The 18,871-nt window shown below is 38.1% G+C and overlaps 1 protein-coding gene across 1 annotated transcript in view; it reads right to left on the bottom strand.

Annotated features, from left to right (window-relative positions):
- The window catches only part of GTF3C3 (general transcription factor IIIC subunit 3), a 34,474-nt gene extending 15,933 nt beyond the window's left edge, over window positions 1-18,541 (bottom strand). The window contains exons 1-9 of the mRNA XM_049773195.1: window positions 18,425-18,541; window positions 16,162-16,353; window positions 14,644-14,809; window positions 12,805-12,952; window positions 11,180-11,252; window positions 7,171-7,274; window positions 4,864-5,035; window positions 1,455-1,657; window positions 322-423 (exon numbers count right to left, since the gene is read on the bottom strand). Of these exons, the coding sequence (XP_049629152.1) occupies window positions 322-423; window positions 1,455-1,657; window positions 4,864-5,035; window positions 7,171-7,274; window positions 11,180-11,252; window positions 12,805-12,952; window positions 14,644-14,809; window positions 16,162-16,353; window positions 18,425-18,467 (1,203 nt within the window). The 5' untranslated portion in view covers window positions 18,468-18,541. The remainder of the gene's footprint in view (window positions 1-321; window positions 424-1,454; window positions 1,658-4,863; window positions 5,036-7,170; window positions 7,275-11,179; window positions 11,253-12,804; window positions 12,953-14,643; window positions 14,810-16,161; window positions 16,354-18,424) is intronic.
- Window positions 18,542-18,871: the final 330 nt, after the last annotated feature.

Raw genomic sequence — 18,871 nt, 5'->3', positions numbered from 1 at the left:
AGTCAACTATTTTGGCACAAGTACTATCTATAAGGTCAGTAGCTGTTAATACAACAGTTCTCACTTTTCTAAATATCTACGAGCAAAGATTTCATGTCACTGAGTTTACAATACAGTTTATACTTTAAGGGAACTGTCAACTATATATTGCTACTCTCTAATTCTTCCACCTTTATCTAACTCTTAAACTTTTAGAAATATGAATTTTAAAAATTGTAAATTGTGAACTTAAAAATGAAAGTGAATTATAATCGATTTTATAACAAACACAAAACACCTCAAAAGTCAACAAGGCTGATATAAAGAAAAAGCATCGCCCACCTTTAAAAGCATGGCCAACATGGTAAGTAAGGCATCCACATAACCAGGCATTTTGCCTTGCGAATACAACAGAGTAGAACGATGAAGGAGTAACTTCAATTCCTAAATAAATAAGCACATAATCATGAGTATGGCCAATTCTTTTGCTATTATTCTGTTTTCTTAGAGCAGTCATTTTGGAAACCAAATATAACAATAATTGCCTTTGGGGCCAGAATGATAGCACAGCAGTAGGATGTTTGCCTTGTATGCGGACAACCTGGGATGGACCAGGGTTCCATCTCTAGCATCCCATATGGCCCCCCAAGGCCTGCCAGGAACAATTTGTGAGTGCGGAGTCAAGAGTAACCCCTGAACACCACTGAGTGTGGCCCAAAAACCAAAAAAAGAATATTTGCTTTAAAGTTTTTCACAGTAACTAAGATCTAATACAAGAGTGGCGAACACGCGGCTCGACCGCATGCAGCTCCTGGCCAAAATGAATGCGGCTCTTTGCCTCTTATCATTACTTTGTATACTGTGGCTCTTTGCCAAGTTTGGATTTTGTTCTGCTGCTTCTGAGGAGGGACCTCTGAGGAGAGATCTCCGAGGGATAGTCCTGTCCCCAGGCTGCGTCATCCCGTCTCCCATCCCTCGGAAACAACTGCATGGGCCAGTAGGGGGGGTGGGGTGGAGGGGAGGGGGGAGGGACGGGACCCGTGCGTCACATGTTGGGTCACATCTTGCCGTGAGTTCTTAGTGTGGAGGACGCAGCACACCCTCACCATCACTGCAGGATCTTGACCCTCACTCAAAATGGCAAAATGCAATATGTGTTTCATAGATCATTGTTAAAATTATATGCCTTTGTGTGAGTGTTTGTCTGTTTTGGCAGGTCACTGCGTGGTGTGGCTCTCTGACTCTCAGAGTTTAAATTTTGGCTCTTTGTGTCGAACTTGTTCGCCACTCCTGATCTAATATGTCAGGAAATGTCTAATGGATGGCTGAATTTTGATAGCAAAAGTCATTTTTCCAAATGCTCAGTTTAATATACAAATCCCAAACTTTTGGATATATGCTGTAGTTATCCTTAATGAAAGAGATTTAAACTCCATCACCCCCAAACAAATCCCCTCTGATGTTACAGGGCCCACCTGCTGAGCTGCATTGGCATCCTGTGCTAATGTGTCCGGATCATACATCGGTTCCAGAGCCTCCAGAGCCTTTTCAGGATGGCCTAACTGCTGCTGAAGAGTGGAGAGGGAGATTCTTGCATCCAAGTGAAGTGGGGCCAGATCAACCACTTTACCATAGCTTTCAGCAGCCCGGTCCATATAGCCCAACGCCTTTAAACATTCTAAGATGTTGAAATAAAGTATATTCAGTGACTACAACTTGTAAGGTGGCTAATTCTCTTCTCCATTTTTAAGAATTATATCAATATTTCTAGAATGCTGAAACAATTATCTCTAAATATCTATTAAGCGCTCTAATTACAAATTGTTACAATAAGATAATCAGCAGATACAAACACAATTTTTTAAGGGGGTAAACCCAGCAGTGCTCAGGGCTTACTCCTGGTGGGGATCAGGAGGACCAGAAAAGGGATACTGTGGATTGAACTGGGTAGGTTCCATGCAAGCCAAGTGCCCAATCAGAGTTTATTATCACTCTGGCCCAACAAGCTGGAGTTTTGACTTATTCATTTAGCATTTTGCTTTCATTTTGTCTTAACTGGCATTTTGAATCACTGTAATTGTAAATTACTTAATACATTATTTGACATTTAAGTTATTTCTACATTTCTACTCTAATAAATGACACCACAGTAAACATCTACGTGTATATAAGGCAGAAAATACAAGTTAGCAGGATCAATTTAACTTAGAGAAATATTTTGTGAGAACAGAACAAAAAAAACCTTTAAAATCAATAAATTACTAACATTTAAAAAAAAAAAAAACAAGATTTCCATAAACTTCAGATTACTGGGTTCTTTCAGAAAATCTAAATTTAGCAACAGCAGGTCCCTCCTCCCATGAGGCTGCACCCTTCATAGAGGACCCTCTGTCTGGTCCTCACCTTCACAGTCTTCTCGCTTGCAGAAGTTAATCATTCTATTCACAAACGGGCTCCTAGCTCTTGTGATCATATCCATTATTCAACATCAACTGCTTCCTCTCACCTTGCTAGCTTAATTCTTTTATCTGGATGAGTGCTCTGAAGTGAGATTATTCCTCTATCCTGAAAATTATGCCAATCAGTTGAGAGTCCCCTAACCCTTAAACCATGCCAAGAGATCACTAAAATCTATCATTTGAACTTGGAAATAAGTATTATAAACATTTCTTCATTGTTCCCGACAGCCACACTAAGACAGGTCCTCTTCAATCCTTCATTTTTTCACTTAAATTATCTACTAAAAAGGAATTTTGCTTCCAAAAATATTCTCATATCTTTCAATATAAGCGTTAAATTATAGATCGGAAACAAAAAGATTAACATATCATAATGGCATTTCTCATAATGTTTGATTTTTACTTTGAAGGGTACCATATTTTGTAAAGTACCCACTTCTTTTAACAATTTTTCCTATCTAGAGACTGAATCAAAAGTTTTTTAATCATTTTGATTTATGACTCTAATGTTTATATTCCACTCCTCTTAAGCTACAAAAAGCTCAAAATGGAAACTACATTTATAAGAATCATGATTATAATCAAATACAAAATCTAATGTATCTGTTTGTATCAAGTTTAATTTCTATTTTAGGAAGAGAATAAAAATCTCAACTCTCCGCTCATGTCTGGTGCTCTGACTTATTTATGCTGCAATACCAGGAACTGAGCCCAGGAGCCTTCAAAATGTAAGGCAAATGCTCTACAGGGGAGCTACATCCTAGTCCTCTGTTATTATCTTTAAAACTAGCCGAAGAGATAATACAGTAGAAAAGGTGCTTGCTGTGCATGTGGCTGACCTGGATTCAATCCCTGACACCCCATGAGCTTCCTGAATACAGTCATGAGTGAGACCTGACCATGTGAAAACAAACATAAAAACTAATATACTGGGGTCGGAGAGATAGCACAGCGGTTTGCCTTGCAAGCAGCCGACCCGGAACCTAAGGTGGTTGGTTCTAATCCCGGCATCCCATATGGTCCCCCGAGCCTGCCAGGAGCTATTTCTGAGCAGATAGCCAGGAGTAACCCCTGAGCCACCGCCAGGTGTGGCCCCAAAACCAAACCAAACCAAAACAAAACAAAAACAAAAACAAAAAAAAACTAATATACCACAAACCTAATCTTTTTTATTTTTGCCCTTTTTTTTTGGGGGGGGGGCACCCTGTGACACTTAGGAGTTACTCCTGGCTATGTACTCAGAAATCACTCAGAAATGGCTCCGGCTCCAGGGGCACTGGGGAGCAAACCAAGATCCATCTGGATATGCCTCATGCAAGGCAAACACCCCACTGCTGTGCTATCCCTCAAACAAACATAATCTTTTATAATGGCATTACATTTGTATTCATGTTCTCTCTTCCAATGATGGATCATCTTTTTTTTTTTTTTTGGTTTTTACGTCACACCCGGCGGTGCTCAGGGGCTACTCCTGGCTGTCTGCTCAGAAATAGCTCCTGGCAGGCACGGAGGACCATATGGGACACCGGATTCGAACCAACCACCTTTGGTCCTGGATCGCTTGCAAGGCAAACGCCGCTGTGCTATCTCTCTGGGCCCAATGATGGATCATCTTAATCTTTAAGTGTTGATTTGTTCTTGGGCCAGCCTCAGAAGAGTTCAAAGCTTACTCCTGGATTATCCCCAGGGATCTCTCCTGGTGGGTTTGAGAGGCCAGATGGGGGGTCTGGGATAAAGCCAGGTCAACCTTGTGCAAAGAAAGTGCCTTACCCACTATACTATGACTCTGGCCCCATGTAAGTGTTCCTGTTAGTCTGTATAGTATAGCTCCAAATATCTTAAGCTTCTTTAATAATAGAGAAATTTCTGATACTAAATTTTAATAAATATTAAAACTTTATGCCATCATGTATTAAGCCAAAAATTTCAAGTTTTAAAGCAACTTTAGTAATGATTCAATAGAAAATTCTATTTGAATATTTCTGATTTATTTCCTTAAGAAAGTCATTTTTCTTAAGGTTTTTTTTTAATTCCAAATGATTATTTTCACACTTTTGTTGATTGCTAACTGAAGTCTAGGATAAGAGAGGTGATAAAAAAGATTTTCAAGCTATATTTATCAGAGATAAGGCCTTCAACTTAGAATTATATGGATCATTTCTCCAAATCATTAGAGACCTAAATCACCTAAAACTGCAAAGTATTTGAAACCAGAAATACTTTCATTAGGACATTAATTTATTTTAAAAATATTCTTTGTTCAGATAACTGGTTACAACTATAAATGTCCCTATATTTTAAGGGTACAATAAGACCAAACCATGCCAGCCATTAAATTCACATTATCACCCTGCTTTAGTGGAACAGTAGCATTGTACAATAATTATCAAACTCCTCTTTGCTACAAAAAAAAAAAAAGTATTACCTGCATGTCGGAGCCAAACTACTGCGAGGTTGTATCTTTCAGAGCAGACTAATGCGCTAAGGAGGGGCAGTGCAGCATTATATTCACCAACATCCAGAAAGGCTTCCGCCACATCCAGATAGAGGTCCCCCATGTCTTCGGGATTCTGCTCCACCAGGGTGGTCAAGAGAGGCTAGACCCCAATGGAAAAGCACTACATTAAACATTCATTACAAACTGCACATCTGTTGGTAATTCTTATCTGATGCTAAAACAATCCTTTTTTCTATTCATTCCTGTGTCTGTATTGAAATAAACTCAGCCTCATGATTCATCTACTTACTTGATCCATAATTTCTGAGGCCACTTAAATGTAGGTATTGCAGGTATTAGAAACAAGTCTGATGCCCGGTTCCCTCACATGCCTGTGCATGGCTTCCTTCCTCTTACTTTCAGGTCATTATTTCAGAGCTGGCTTTGCTGGGAGGGTAGTTATATGATTTCTTTAATGAGTTCACTCCTGGAGATACTAAGGAGCCAACAGGGCTCCTTACAGGGCTACACCCAGTAGCATAGTGAGTAGGGAGAACTGTGGTGAATTCAGCACCCTGCACATGTTCCATGATGTTCTACCACAGGAACTGTTTCCCAAGTCCTAGGAGAGGACTTTTATGACCACTTGATATTTTTCTAATAGTTTAGGTAACATGGTTAAAGTTTATAGTATTGATGTACAAAGCTACTGCACCCCACCAATGTACCCTCCACGATCACAATGAGAAATCTACTCAGACCTTCATCCCCTATTCCCTCTCACCCATTCCCTCTCACTCATCCAGTTTCACCTTTATTGCAGCAAACTGCATGATTTCATCTTTTCTTACAGCTACTTAATATTCCATATATATATCCATATATATATCATAACTTCTTTAACCATTCATCTCTCACTAGAAATATGGGTTGCTTCTGTAACCTGATTAGTGTATTAAGCATTGCAACAAATATGGGCATGCAATGTATTTTCACATTAATGCTTCAAGCAGCAAAAATCAAAGAGAGCAATAGGAAGAAGTAAGGCCTCAACTACAAGGGAAATAACATTAAGATTTCTCAAACAAGAGAAAATGGGATGATACATTTAGTGTACAGAATGAAATGAGCCTGCAACAGGAACCCTCTACTCTGCATAGCTATTATTCAAATCCACAGGAATGATGAGTAGAACATTCTAATAAAATTTTTTTTTCCTAATTGAAATTTTAACTCCTTTGACTCCCAATATTTTGTTTTTCCATTTTTTCTCCAGAGCATGTATCATCAACTAATTTATATTTTATAGATTTACTTTATACTTACCTAATTCCATTAGAAGAAAAGATATGAGAGCAGAAAATGATACATTTTATTAAATCCTTAACGAAGTCTATAAAGTATGAGTCCAATAGATTTTTTAAAATTCAATGAAATACATGATCAGAAATCAGCAAGAGGAAAGCTATCAAAATTGTGACCAACTGTTTAAAAGACCCAATTTCAAATGATTATCTCTGAATAGCAGTTATTTAAAAAAACCATTTTTTCTTTGTTTTTGGGCCACACCCGGCAGTGCTCAAGGGTTATTCCTGACTCTGTGCTCAGAAATCACTCCTGGCAGGCTCAGGGGAACATATGGGATGCCAGGAACTGAACTCAAGTCTGTCCTGGATCAGCCACACAAATGCCCTACTGTTGTGCCATATCTCTGGCCCTTAAAAAACTTATTAGGGGGCTGGAGTGGTGGTGCAAGCAGTAAGGCATTTGCCTTGCATGCACTAGCCTAGGAAGGATCATGGTTCAATACCCCAGCATCCCATATGGTCCCCCAAGCCAGTAGCAATTTCTAGTGCATAACCAGGAGTAACCACTGAGCGTCACTGGGTGTGGCCCAAAAACAAAAACAAAAAACAAAAACAAAAAAAAAAAACCCAACAACAAACTTATTATAAGTCATACTCCAAAACTCTTTTAGTCTTTATAAGATAGTCATACAAAAATTATTTGATTTTTATTGTTACTTCCTGGTTAATAAGAAATGTGAAACATAAAGTGCTCTTAAAACTCCTGTAAGAAATACAATATTTCTATAGGACTCTATTTGTAAATACAAACATTATATTTGTAAATACAAATATTTGTGGGGGGTAGGAGGCAAGTCAGCAATGCTTGGGGGAATCATATGTACAGAGTAGTAACGTCAGGACTTTCCATGAAATATATGCATACCAGTCCTTTGAGTACCTACCCAGCCACCTGCCCAGATTAAATACAAATCTGAAAGTTACTTACATTCAGTGGTTCAAGGATGTTGAGATGGACCAGGCAGACCATCAACTTTACTGTGATGTCTATGGGCACACCATCAGGTATCGTGCAGGTAACAATCTCATCAGCTATAAAATACACAGACAAAAAGCTCCTCTATATCAAGCTTAGGGTTTAGAGAAAATGAAACAAGCAAAAAAAATAAAGGCCTCACTTATTTTACTTCAAAGAAAATAATTTCATAATAAATTTTAAGTTTGGCTCACTCTATCATTAGCTTCTGACCCTTTCCTTCAGCTTATCTTTGGTAACAATTACTCTTCCTCATCTTTTTCACATAATTTATTCAATATCCAAAGCCTACACCTTACATCATAACTACAGAGAATTAAAAGACAAAAAACGTTAATCAAGAGAGCTAGAGCAATAGCACAGAGGGTAGGGTTATTTGCCTTGTACACAGCCAACGCAGGTTCAATCCTCAGCATCCCATATGGTCCCCTGTGCCTGTCAGGAGTGACTTCTGAACACAGAATCATGAGTAACCCCTGAACACTGCTAGATGTGGCCTCCCCCCCCCCCCAAAAAAAAAAAAACCAAAAAAAAAAAAAAAAAAGTCAATCAACAATAGATGAACTCCTTTCTTCTTTGTGAGGTAAATGGAGGCTTTTGATATAGTTCCCATTTGTAACTGTGTTCTCTCTGCCTGCCTTTTCCCCCTCCCACTATAGGAAGTGATTTTGTTTGGTTCTCAATAAATGGAAAGCAGAAAATTGGAGGAGGGGGCTATCATCTCAGCTTGTGGTTCCATGTGGTGGAGCAACAGGCTTGTGGGTGAACAGCTTTCTTTGAGAGTTTTTCTTGCCTGCTAAAATCTTCATATCTGTGTGGATCACTTATTGCGGAATACTAAAACCAGACCAACACCTCCTGTCCTCCCCAAATAGGAGGCATGGGATTTTCCTTCCTTCCTTGGGGACAGTGGAACAATCGATCCATCCCACTACATCTGGCGCCCGGACAGGCTTCATAACAACCAATCCCTCCCTCTACACTTCTTGAATTCAAAAGCTTTCTTTGTTTTCAGTGCAAAGAGCCAAAGGAAAAGATAAAACAATACTGGGGCTGTTTTTTTTTGCTCCTTGCAAGAGTCTCCCAGCAGTGCCTGAAGGCCTGGGATTCTCTCTGGGCAACACTTGATCTGTTGGTGCAAGCTTCAGTGTTCAGTGCAGGGCTGATGAGTCTACACTACCCAGCAGCATTCCATAAAGACAAAGGCAACCTACAAGATCAAATCTACATTCATGGCAATTTCTTCTGTCAATAATAGGTTTGGTATACTTATTCAACATATAGTATAAATAAATATGTAAATTGAGAATTTGATTTCAAAACAATTCAAAAATTAAAACCCAACCTTATGTTGAAAATAGACTTAAGTCTAAAATCATGTAGTTCACAGGAAGGCTGTAATTAAAATGCAAACAGATATAAAAACAAAATAAAGTAGAAGTCATAAACTCACTATCAAATTAAGAATTAAAATCAACTATATTTTAAAGACAAAATGCTACAGACATTCAAAGGGCAAAGTGGCACCTGAAATATTAACTAGTTTGATCAGATAAATGTTGACCCTAAGTCAATGCCTGAATGGCAATAATAAACATATATTATTTATATCTCCAACAGCTAAAAAAATACTTATTATCAAAAATGTTAACAGTACAATCTTTTACAAATCTTATTTTGTGGCCACAAACACTTTCAAAACATGAATTTCTATTACCTAAGTAATCCAGAAGCTTTAGTAATACATTTAAGTTTATAGTTATAACTTCCTATAATAAAGTATGTAGTGAGTGAAATTATGAAGTAGGAAGTTCTCAGAGATTTGAGGATTATTTTTTATGTATTATACCCCTTTAAATTAGCCAGAGAATAGAACAAGTGAGAAGGAAAATGCAAATATAAAACATGATAAAAGTTCTATTACATAGAGCTGGGAATGGCACTGATAACCCCAATGACAAGAGATCTTAGGAAATCATCTTTGCTCCCATTAAAACTTTGGAGGGGCCAGAGAGATAGCATAGAAGTAAGGTGTTTGCCTTTCATGCAGAAGGACGGTGGTTCTTTATTTTTTTTTTTTTTTTTTGGGTCACACCCGGTAGTGCTCAGGGGTTACTCCTGGCTGTCTGCTCAGAAATAGCTCCTTGCAGGCACGGGGGACCATATGGGACACCTGGCTTCAAACCAACACTTTGGTCCTGGATCAGCTGCTTGCAAGGCAAACGCCGCTGTGCTTTCTCTCCGGGCCCAGGACGGTGGTTCTAATCCTAGCATCCCATATGGTCCCTGTGCCTGCCAGAAGTGATTTCTGAACATAGAGCCAGGAGTAACCCTTGAGCGCTGCCAAGTGTGACCCAAAAACAAAACAAAACAAAAACAAACAAAAAAACAAAAAAACACTTTGGAAGTGTTTTAATCTGGTCATCTCTTGTCAAACAAGAGAACAAATCTTTTAAGATGCTACACATTTTTAGATGTACCTTTATTGTATCTATTAAAGAAAAACATCAGTACTTAAAACTGAGATGTCACTGATTTACATTAACTATTCCCATATTACTGATGCAGATATGCAATAACTATTTATACTATAATTTGAATGCAATTCTGTATTTAATATTTTCTTAGAAAAAAAGGTAGCAATAATCCCTAACACAAATATATAATTTTAGAAGATCTGAACTAGAAATTATGATCTCAAAATAACAATTTCAGACTCAGCTTTAATCTAAGATAGACCCTGTGGCACTCCTTACTCAACTCATTCTTCCTATGCTAACCAGTTAAAATCTCCAACAGATCTTCCCTATTTGATTCTGTCTGTAGCAGTCTTCTCACAGAAATGACTTCCTCATAGGAATCTAGAATTCCGCTAAAATCTCCTCTGGTCTTAGCAGACTGTCCTCCTCAATTCTCCCTCAATGCAACTTTATTTGAAGCCCTCCTTATTTGAAAGTGGGAAATGTTCCATGCTTCCATATACTTATCACATATATAGTACACACGCCTAGTAGAAAACTATCATTGAATTGGGCTTTTCATTCCCAAAACTTGCCACTTCAAAATTTATTTTGTCCCATATCTCATCTTGGGTTTACCTACATAAAATCAGTGCACACTGATTGAACTGAAATTACTACTTTCTTTTACAATGGGTCAATTACATAGGTGTTTTCTTTTTTGTCCTGTATTTTTTAAAAGAATTATGTATTAATCTAAAGAATCTGATAAGTATGGAAATTGTATGGGTCACTACAGGACAGATAGAAATATTTTGAACTAAAAATAAGTCAGTGTCAATTCGTCTTCTAGCTCCTCTACCATCAAAAGCCTCATGAGATAAGAATGGCCTGTAATAAAATGAATTTTCTTAGAAAAACGGGGATATCTATTCTGGCCAGAAAGATCAATTCGAATGTTTAAGGAACCTGCTAGTAGATGTGGTACCAAGAAAACTGTTGGGTCTAGGGATGGAGCTGAAAATGAAACCACAATCATACTTCAGGGATGCCTTCCAAAACTATTCCCTGATTCTGCAGTTTAAGTTTTCCAACAATGTAAGGCAGAAGTATTTATTTAGATTCTTTATGCAAATGTTTAATTTGAAATAAAACATTTCCAGTAAGTGTTTTAAGTCATTTTTGAAAAAAGAACTTGATTTAAATATAAACAGTTTTCATAAAGTATATGCTCAGTAATTCATTCTTTTGTCATCTAGCCCCAAAATGACCCTAGTTAAATAAGAAATACCAAGTTCAACTGGGCTGACAAACCAAAAGCATTTATAAAAAACTTTTCTCAAAGATTAACTGTGAAAGACTACTCAAAGAAAAAGAAATCTCACTGAAGAAAAAGTGCTTTTATAAAATCTTGTATAAGAACATTGACCACTAACTTTAATATGCCACAAAATGAATCAAAGAAGATTATATATATTTGATTTCACATGCTGATAAACTACCTGTATTCTCCTCTAGAATGCCACCTTCTGCAGACTTTTTTTCCAGCACAATACCAGAAAAGTCTGTAATCACCTAAAAAAAAACATAGGGGAAACAAAGACAGTGACTCAAGAAGTATACATGAAAAAACTTTTTAAAAATACAAAGATTGGGGCCGGAGCAGTAACACAGCAGTAGGGCATTTGCCTTGATTGCAGCCAACCCCAGATAGACCCCGATTTGATTCCCAGCATCCTATATGGTCCACCAAGCCTGCCAGGAGCAATTTCTGAGCGCAAAGCCAGGAGTAACCTCTGAACACTGCTGAGTGTGACCCAAAAGAAATAAAATAAAATACAAAAAAAATACAAAGTCTGTAGAGTTAGTTCAAATAATCCTTACAACATAGAAATGGACAAAAGATAGCAAGTCTTTTAAGAATAAAATATCGGGCCTGGAGAGATAACACAGCGGTGTTTGCCTTGCAAGCAGCCGATCCAGGACCAACGGTGGTTTGTTCGAATCCCGGTGTCCCATATGGTCCCCTGTGCCTGCCAGGAGCTATTTCTGAGCAGACAGCCAGGAGTACCCCGTGAGCACCGCCGGGTGTGGCCCAAAAACCAAAAAAAAAAAAAAAAAAAAGAATAAAATATCACTGTGATAGTGACATTTTTGTTTTGGTGTCACACCCAGAAGTGGCTCAGGGCTTACTCCTGGCTCTATACTTAGGAACACTTCTGGAGGAACTGAAGGGATCATAGAGAGGGTGCTGGGGATCAAACCCAAATCTGCCATAAGGCAAGTGCCCTACCTGTTCTACTATCTCTTTGGCCCCTACACTGGCATTCTTTTACCATTTATATTTGGTTCTGGGGCCACACTCAGCAGTGCTCAGGGATTACTCTTGCTCTGCACTCAGAGGTCACTACTGGTGGGACAATAGTTCAGGGACAACAGTGGGTGCCAGGCACAGAACCTGGGGTGGTCAAATGCAGGGCAAACACCTCATAGTCTGTATTATCTCTCTAAGCCTCCAATTTTTGTATCATATTAACTGTCTAAAGAAATGTAATTTCTCCATATAAAATTATCTCTTTCCCCAACAATTTAGGAATTAAAATCTGAGCTTAGTCAGCACCCTAAAGATATACTTCTAACACTTATAGTGGCAACTGCTTTCATCATGATAACTATGGTTTTATATTCACAGAATTGCTATAGATTCTAGAATTGATTACATATAGATTTTAAATAAAGAGGGGCTGGAGCAATAGCACAGCGGTAGGGCGTTTGCCTTGCATGAGGCTGACTCAGGATCCCTGGCATCCAATATGGTGCCCTGAGCCAGGAGTGATATCTGAGCACATAGTCAGGAGTAACCCCTGAGTGTCACCAGGTGTGGCCCAAAAATGAAAGGAAGGAAGGAAGGAAGGAAGGAAGGAAGGAAGGAAGGAAGGAAGGAAGGAAGGAAGGAAGGAAGGAAGGAAGGAAGGAAGGAAGGAAGGAGGAAGGAAGGAAACAAAGGAAGGAAACAAAGGAAGGAAACAAAGAATTATGACATCAAGCAATATACATAAATGAGAAATGTTAACTTTTGAGAATTCTGGAATACAGAAACATGTTGACAATCTAAGCGCGTTCTCACCTCTAAAGCCTTGTCATACTGTTTGTTGGAAATATATAGCTCGGCTGCTATGTTAATGTCTTCCTTGGAGACGAGGCCCTGGTGTTTGGCGAAAGCTTCTTCAATTATGTTAATAGCCGACATAACATCATTGGCTTCATAATAACTCCTTAAAAAATTGTAAAATGAATACTCATTTAAGTCAGATTATAAAATTCATTTCCATGTTGAAGCTCTTGATTAGAATTTTTTAATCTGCAAGAAATTGGAGCTGGAATCATGGTTATGAGAGAAAACAATCTTTCCCTTTCTCATGCAGGAGCCTCTGAGTATGACACTTTGCACAGTGGTGGGAGGGTAGAATAAGAAGAGGCAGGTCCGGTAATTCAGCTAAGCCTGGAGGACTAGTGCACTGGTAGAAAGCAGCACCCTTGCAAGCAGACTCAAGAAGGTCAATTCCTAGGTTCTACATGCCCCAGGTGCAACCCTGGCAACTTTGCTGCTCATGATCCTCAGTGCTGCTAGTGAATGCCAGCTGCACTGAAGCCAGGGTGTGTTAAGAGCCACAAAAAGGAATGTGGCCCCTAGAAAATACTGGAGTTATAAGCATTTGGAAGCTCCATGATAAGGAACTGAAACCCTTGCAAGCATGCGTGTGAGTATGGCAACCCCTGGCAAGTACTATAACATTGTTTGCCTGACTAAACTGTGTGTTGAAGCACCACAACAAAGGGAGTTCCAGCTTTGGTTAAGTATTGCTGCCAAGTGTCTAAGCACAACGATGTGTGATCTGGCAAGTACCATAGCTAAAATGGCCAGGACCACAGTCAGATTTGTATGCAAACCTGTCATTTAACATTAACAGGAAGAAAACTGTGCTGGTGGGGTAGAAAAATAAAATTAAAATAATAAGATGAAACATTAATCAGAGATAATCCAGAGGAAATTGTGCAACGTCATGTCAAGTATCTCACTTTCCAAATTCTACCTCCATCACCCAACTCATTTCTTCTATAGCCCAACACAAAGTCTTCTACCTCAACTGAATCTCTGAAGCCATGACCCTGTCACATTTTCAGTCTCTGAACCTTTCCTGTTCTAACCCTCCTTCTTCTCCATGGCCCAACATTATGAGCATTACTACACACATCTCCTCAAGTGTCCTGCCCTTCTCTCCTTTTATCAAAGATCAACTGAAGAAACCCATTCTCAGATGTTCCAAAGTCTTCCTCACCAGCTGGCCCAGCGTACCAAACTAATCAGTCATTCTCAGAAAGTGTACCACACAGATATGTCATAAGTATAAGCAGAACTATGAGAGAAGTAAATGAAGTAGGGCACATATATATATTTAATGAAAAAATATATAATGAATTAGCATGTGCTATACCATGAAGAAAAAAGTTGCCTTTAAATGCTAATACTGGCTCAAAGTACCCAACTACAATCATATTTATAATCAAGGTGTTTAAATAAAGATATAAAAAACTAAAATAAAAAATGCTAATACTGGTTCAAAGTATAATTATTATAAAGGATCTCAAACATTTTATTATTGCACAAACTGGGGACTTTCAGATTATGGCCTCTTTGAAACTTATGAGCATTTTAAAGGTAAATATTTTTTCAAAGAAATTATACTTGACTTGGAAACACAAGAGAAATAAAGCTTAAAAAAAAGAAAGCTCACACAGGATGTGGCTTAATGACGAAGTAGATGCCTTGCATGTGTTAAGACTTTGGTTTAATACCTGATGCTGGAAAAAAGAAACAAAACATAAAAGATCTCTTAAGCACAAATAAAATATAAAAAGTTTCATGAACTGCAGTAAAACTATATATAATTCAGTCCAAGCTTACTTTGCCATTTCTCTAGATAACTGCATAAAACGTTCTCCATCAGTAGGTGCCAGCAGGTTTAATGTTCGCCGATATCCGTCCATTGCCATTTTATGGTCTCCCATCTGTTCATAAAGGCTTGATCGCTCCCACAGAAAATGGACATTAGTAGGATCAGATTTAAGAGCTAAAAAGAAATGAAGGAAATATAAATTATGAGCTGATCACAAAAGGTTCACAGTATTTGGTTACGATCTGCTCTTTTTTAAAAAATTTTTTTTTTTTTTTTTTTTTTTTGGTTTTTGGGTCACACCCGGCAGTGCTCAGGGGTTATTCCTGGCTCCAGGCTCAGAAATTGCTCCTGGCAGGCACAGGGGACCATATGGGGCGCCGGGATTCGAACCGATGACCTCCTGCATGAAAGGCAAACGCCTTACCTCCATGCTATCTCTCCGGCCCCTTAAAAAATTTAATACACTAATTCTTCAATGGAACCAAGTGGATTAAATCTATCCATAGGACTCTGAACTAGTTGGATCTAAGATCATATATGAATCAACATTTTTAGTCTTCATCTGGTTAGTGGCTAACCATCAAGTAACAGCTTACACAAAAGAGAGGAGGTCTGGAAGCTACAGCACACTTCATGAAGCTCACCACAAATAGTGATGAGTTTAGTTAGAGAAATAACTACACTGAGAACTATCCCAACAATGAGAATGTATGAGGGAAATAGAAAGCCTGTCAAGAGTACAGGCGGGGGTGGGGTGGGGAGCAGGGAGATTTGGGACATTGGTGATGGGAATGTAGCACTGGTGATGGGGGGTGTTCTTTACATGACTGAAACCCAACCACAAACATGTTTGTAATCAAGGTGTTTAAATAAAATATTATTAAAAAAAAAAGAAACAGCTTACAGCTAACATTAATTTGACAGAATATTAAAAGTACTGTCTACCAACTTTGATTATACATCAGTTCACAGTATAAATAATATTGCCTTTAAACATCAACAGAAAGGGACCTGAAATACATGGCAGGTATAATAAAATATATATTTTTGGGGTTTAATATACCCAAGTATCAAGTACAAGTTTTTTGTTTGTTTGTTTTTGGGCCACACCCAGTGACGCTCAGGGGTTACTCCTGGCTTTGTGCTCAGAAATCACTCCTGGCTTGGGGGACCAAATAGGATGCCAGGGACCGAACCGAGGTCCATCCTTGATCAGCTGCATGCAAGGCAAACACCAATTTGCTGCACAATTGCTCCGGCCCCCAAGTACAAATATTGAAAAGAAAACAAACCTATTTATGCAATATTTTTGTGGTTTTTTGGGTCACAACCGGCAGTGCTCAGGGGTTACTCCTGGCTCCATGCTCAGAAATTGCTCCTGGCAGGCACAGGGGACCATATGGGACGCTGGGATTCGAACCGATGACCTCTTGCATGAAAGGCAAATGCTTTACCTCCATGCTATCTCTCCAGCCCCAATTTATGCAATATTTTTAAATCAAACATAGTAAAAGTATTTTAATTACCTTTCGTATAGCAAAAAATAGCCTGCTTAATATTGTCTTGTTCCATAGACATTTCTGCCAATCTGACCCATTTTTCTGTGTCACTGGGATTTAAATGTGCAGCAATCAACTCAAATTGCAGTGACTTCTCCATGTCGCCTTGGTCTTCATAGAGCACAGCAAGAGTAGAGAATGGCTCGTAAGCCAGAGGAGCTATCACAAATCAAAAGAAAAATAATCACATACCAAATTAGAAAAGAGGCCTGAGCTAATGTCAGTTGAATAGCTCAAACATGGATTCAACATTTTTATACTTGAACTCTTGAACTTTAGCAAAGCAATGCAAACACATAAAATTTAGAAAGATACTATATTCTCATAATTTGGGTTTCACATATTTTTGGCATTATAAAGGTATTCTTTTCTTCATGCAAAGAATGTCATGAAAAAAACCTATCCTCCACCATGTACCCTTTATAAAAATTTCCCTTTACTAAGGCTAACTATGGTTGAATAACTCTGCAAATATAACCCAATAAACATCAACCATACCAGCACAGCTGATGTTTCATGAGAGGGCGTGAATTGAGTGGGTCGATAGTCTCCAAAAGGAAATTAAAGTGAACAGTGGAACCACTTGAAACTGAATCTCTAAAACAGTGGTCCTCAAACTATGGCCCACGGGCCACAGATCATATTTGTATCTGTTTTGTTTCTTTATTGCAAAATAAAATTTATGCAGTGTGCATAAGAATTCGTTCATAAGTTTTGTTTTTACTATAGTCAGACCCTCCAATGGTCTGAGGGTCAGTGAACTGGCCCCCTGTTTAAAAAAATTTGAGGACCCCCTGCTCTAAAACAACAAGCTAAAATAAAGTTCTTGATGATAGATTAAAATAATTGTTAAAGATAAATTTGTTTGTCTTGTGCTGGGGACACAACTGGTGACATTCAGGGGTTACTGTTAACTCTTTACTCCAGTGGGCTTGGGGGACCATTTGGGATGCTGTGACTGAATCTGGATCGGCCACGTGCAATGCAAGCAGCCTATCCACTATAGTTCACTCTGGCACTTCAAAAAACAAAAAAGAAATGTCAAATTGAAATATACAAAGTAAAATTGGAAAATAGAAGCTAAGCAAAGCATCTCCCTAAAAAAATGTTTGTTTGGTCAAATTCATTTCTGAAGAACTTAAAAAAAAAAAGAAAAGCAGAGACTTCAAATTATCCTGATGAATAACTGGGGAAAAGTACTCTAAGTGAAATGAATGCCCAAAATACTGACAGGATAAATAAAAAGTTACACTAATTACAACTTCCCAATCACTATACAGGGTATATCATTTGGCAACACATCAAGAAAGTTTTTATACTTAAATACATTATAGATGAGTATTTATAATAATTTAACATTTGACTTGTCATAGTCACCTTGAAGATAACTTTATCTGCCCAAAGCTTGAAGTTTAATTGAAGAGGTATAAATTATGTTATTTACCAAAAAGTTGACTTAAAAAACCTGCTTAATTTAAAAAAAAAAAGGGGGGGGGGAACAAAAGAATACTCTTAAGTGATTTTAACAGTATGTATTTGCCATCCTTTAAAAACAGGTACAACTCAAGTAGTAAGAATATCTGCTTCAAATGTAGATGGCCCCAAGCTCAACCTCTGGCCGAACCCTCATAGCACCAGGGATGACCAAGCTTAAAACAAAACTAAAAAAGAGGGTCACAGAGCGATATGATAGAGGTTGGGCATTTGCCTTGTACATGACCAACCTGGGTTCACTCTCTGGCATCCCAAATGGTCGCCAAACCTGCCAGGAGTGATTCCTGACTGCAGAGCCAGGAGTAACACCTGAGTACTGCTGGATATGGTCCAAAAACCACAACCAACAAACAAGAGATTAAAAAAATTTTAAAGCCCTAATACCAAGAGGTAGGGGGAGAAGCAAATAAAAGGGCCAGGAATTGGTTCAAGTGGGAGAGCAAGCCACTGTGTAAGTGTGAGGTCCCAAGATGGTCCCTCGCACCACAAGGTTCCCCCAAATACTACTGAGAATGCTCCTTCAAAAAATATAAAAACACAGATGTAGAATAAAAAGTATAATAAATATATAATTTGAATTTTATTTTCTGGAAAACTTCTACTCTTTGAGGAATCACAATCATCTCTGAATATATTTTCTAAATATACTTCCCATATATCAAAGGTTAGTGTTTTCTCAATTAGTTGGAAAAGTCAGATGATGAAACTATTCTAAATAATTCCCACAAGGAAGTACCTTGTCTTATAATCTCCATGCACATCAATAATTGCCTCCTCATGTTCTCCACGAGCAAAACGAATGTTGGCTTCACCCATCAGACCTCTCAGAGCTCTGCGGAAGCTTTACTTCGAGTCTTTTTCATGTTTTGCACAAGAGTTAACATTTTAGATTAAAATATAGTAATGCCTTACTGTAAATTCCAGGTCTTACCACCATTAATATGTGCACCATAATGACACTGAAATTTTTCTTTAAAATTTTTCAACCTCTGCATTCAGAATAAAGAAAAATTTTAGCCTGTGGTTTGTATTTCAGGGGAAAAAAATCATAAAGCTCACTAGTAAGAACAAAATTTTATATTGTATGAAATCTCTAAAAAAGGAGGTGCCTCCAAAGTTAAAAAAAAAAAAAAGAACACAAAAAATTCCTACTTGTAGATTAAGCTCAAAGCATAAATAAAAA

This window comes from Suncus etruscus, chromosome 5 (assembly GCF_024139225.1).
Source record: "Suncus etruscus isolate mSunEtr1 chromosome 5, mSunEtr1.pri.cur, whole genome shotgun sequence".
NCBI classification, from domain to species: Eukaryota; Metazoa; Chordata; class Mammalia; order Eulipotyphla; family Soricidae; genus Suncus; species Suncus etruscus.
The sequence above is the reverse complement of the archived record's forward strand: the minus strand, read 5'-3'. Positions and strand labels throughout refer to the sequence as shown.